Source organism: Homalodisca vitripennis, chromosome 2 (genome assembly GCF_021130785.1).
Source record: "Homalodisca vitripennis isolate AUS2020 chromosome 2, UT_GWSS_2.1, whole genome shotgun sequence".
Classification (NCBI taxonomy): Eukaryota; Metazoa; Arthropoda; class Insecta; order Hemiptera; family Cicadellidae; genus Homalodisca; species Homalodisca vitripennis.
The window spans coordinates 187,522,347-187,525,402 of NC_060208.1; the positions used below are offsets into that span (position 1 = coordinate 187,522,347).

A 3,056-nucleotide genomic window follows, 5' to 3' on the forward strand; every position below is an offset into this window, starting at 1 on the left:
TAAGTCTTCTTCAAAAACTGCAATGCCAGCATTCAGCATTAATAATAATAATAATAATAATAATAAATGCGTTTATTTTTTCTCTTTTTTTAAATACATGTAAATACAGTATACAACAATATACAGATTACAGAGAAAAAAAATATACCAACCCAAAAAGAAAATAATCTTGCACTTGGGTGGGAGCCATCATCAGCTTCTTAATTTAATTTAAGTTCTATAATAACAATATGAAAATACAACAAATAATAATAAACAAACTAAAATTACTCTTAACCATCAAATTAACACACATTAATTAGAGAAATCCAACTCAACTTCAATATAAAAACATACATTTACAATTTATAAAATAAGAACAAAATATTTTTACTGAACAACTAAATATAAATTTTCAATATCTTTAACACTTCTACTCAATAACCAAACCTTCAGCCTCTTTTTAAAAATAAATATAGATCTATTAATTTTAATTTCACTTGGAATTAAATTAACCTCTTAATGCCCACTACATGATGCAGTATATAAAAAAAATTATTTTATGCTAAAAGTTACTTTAAATGGTACTTAGATGACCCTGTAATTTTTTTCAGATTTTTAAATTTACTATTTAACCAAATTTTGGGTAAGTGCCAAATCTGGCACATTGGGCAATAGAGAAAATAGTGCACTTTAGAGAAAGTAAACAGGACATAAGAAAAAACTAATAGTATATTGCTTCATAATTACAGTATATTTAGAATTATAAGTAAAACACATTACTACACAGTATAAGGAGCACCTTACAAGTGGAAATCCACAAAACAGTTCTTTCCTTTGTTTAGGCAGAGGTGAACTTTACACTTTTCACACATAATGGATGATTTCTGCTTGCAGAAGGGATGCATGCATCTCTGCCTATCTTCCGACAACAGATGGCCAATGTCCAACTCCATCATTTCTAACATCTGGTATAGGGATATTGACACATGGACCTTTCTTCTTTTTCTTTGAAAATTCGTTCTCTACCCTGTCTGTTGATGGCCTTCCTCTTTTTATTGGGTCAGCTCCTAAGTTACAAAGAGACTCGGCCACCTCACACCGGAAAGCTAGCAAATCCATTACTCCCTGCTTAGCAATTCCATTATGTTGACAGTCTCGTCTGAAGAGAAGCCATCCATTGACAATACTTACGTCAACAAAGTGGAAGAAAAACCTCAAAATAAAACTTCCGAGATCTTAGATTAATTCGGTAGTAGCTGATAAGTCCATCTAGAAGGTCCACTCCCCCCATGAAACTTATTGTATGTTGTAACGATTTTTAGGGCAAGTGACATCAATCTGCTCACGACCTTTAGAGTCAAAGCGTTGCACAGTGTTGATAGGGCAAGCCAGACTCAAAAGTTGACGCAAGAGACACCCCTCGATTGTCTAACCATTTTTACAGCCCTAATTTTTACCCCATCAATTGTTGCCTCTTTTTCCTCATAAGACCCACGGCCTTTCTTTTTCATTTCTTGGTCAGATGAAAACAACAAGCCTGGAAATCGTCCTAGTCGAATGGTCCCGAGGGATTGGAAACCAATATTTGCTAGAGTCACTAAGAGAGCTGGTGATGAGTACCAGTTATCAAAATAGATTAAGAATTTGTTTTTCATTACGAGGCAAATGTTCAACCAGTCGTAAAACAACATTTGAACTAGCTCCAATGTCAGGTAGGGAAGTAGCAGTTAGTATGCGACCAGTGTAGATCTCAAAATTGTGAATCCAGACCCTTGCTGTCACAAAGTACAAACAGTTTGTATCCCCACTTGTGGGGTTTCATCGGGTTGTACTGTTTTTTAGTAAAGATGTGCCTTTGAAGGGCACAATCTGTTCATCAACACAGAGCATTTGTTCCTCAATAGGAATGTTTTTGAATTTGTTTTGAAGAGCATCAACTAGTGGGCGGATTTTAAATAGCCTATCTTTGTTTGGATCATTCTGTAATGGCATGTGATCATTGTTATTGAAGTGCAAGTTGGCCTTCAGTTCCTCCCATCTGTTACGTGACATAACATGTGCAACCTTTTCTACTCGTGTATTTCCATTCCAATACATCCTACTCCTAGGTAGACCATAAATGCTCATGTAGATGCAAATGCCTATAAACTGCTCTACTTCCTTCTCTGAGTATTCAAGGGTTTATTCGGAATTTTTTTGGACACTATACAAGTTTGACTGAGTAGCAATCAAAGTTAAAAGGTCATTGTCAAAAAAATCTTTGAAGTAGTCAACTGGAGACTGAAGTACATGTTCGTTACTTAATTCTAGCATTGGCGGAGAAGGTTTCTCACTGTTATCTGGATTCACTTCATTCCAAGCAGGTGCTGGTTTTTTTGGAATCTTCTTTTTTGTGGCTGTAGACGTTGAAGGGATGTTCTCTTCGTCTTCATCTGTGACATCACTGGAGCTCGCTGCATTGTTCACTGAAACAAAACAAACTCGCTGTTTGCCTTGCTTTTTTTTTCAAACCACAAAAAAGTATGTATTTCACACTAAAATAAATAACATATTGAGGTCTTTACTAGTATATAACAGCACCGCTGAAACAATTTTCTATACAGCCTAGTGTAACATAATCTGAATTATCCTAACCGTGTGCATTAAAAATGGTGCTGTCATAACAAGAAAAGACATATAATAAACAGAACATAGCCTATTAGTATTGAATATAAATTTAGATTAGTAAGTATGAGCCTAACTAAGTTAATTATGGAATTAATGGTATAAATAAACTTACAAAATAAGGCTAACTTGTTCTTTTTGTCACGGCCAGGGGTGTAATCTGGATCCTCATCTGAGTCATCCACCAAAACTGTCTTCACTGTCATCGGGGGGTAAAAGCGAAGTTGTGTTGTTATGTCTTCTTAGTCGACAAATGTGACATCTGACAAAAATAAACATTGTTGTACAAAAAGCTTGTAGGTTGACTTTAATTGCCCAATGTGCCATTTTTGGGACGAACTGAAAAAACTGCAGTTTTTACAGTTTGTGCCCAATGTGACAAATTTGGCACAAACCTAAAAAGCATCATA

General features: G+C 35.0%; 1 protein-coding gene across 1 annotated transcript; it reads right to left on the bottom strand.

The window, feature by feature from the left end:
* Nucleotides 1-2,163: 2,163 nt before the first annotated feature.
* On the bottom strand, nucleotides 2,164-2,852 carry LOC124355934. Its single transcript, XM_046807086.1, has 2 exons — nucleotides 2,762-2,852; nucleotides 2,164-2,447 (listed from the first exon to the last, which is right to left on the bottom strand). Exons 1-2 carry the CDS (start codon nucleotides 2,850-2,852, stop codon nucleotides 2,164-2,166), a joined length of 375 nt encoding a protein of 124 aa, XP_046663042.1.
* Nucleotides 2,853-3,056: the final 204 nt, after the last annotated feature.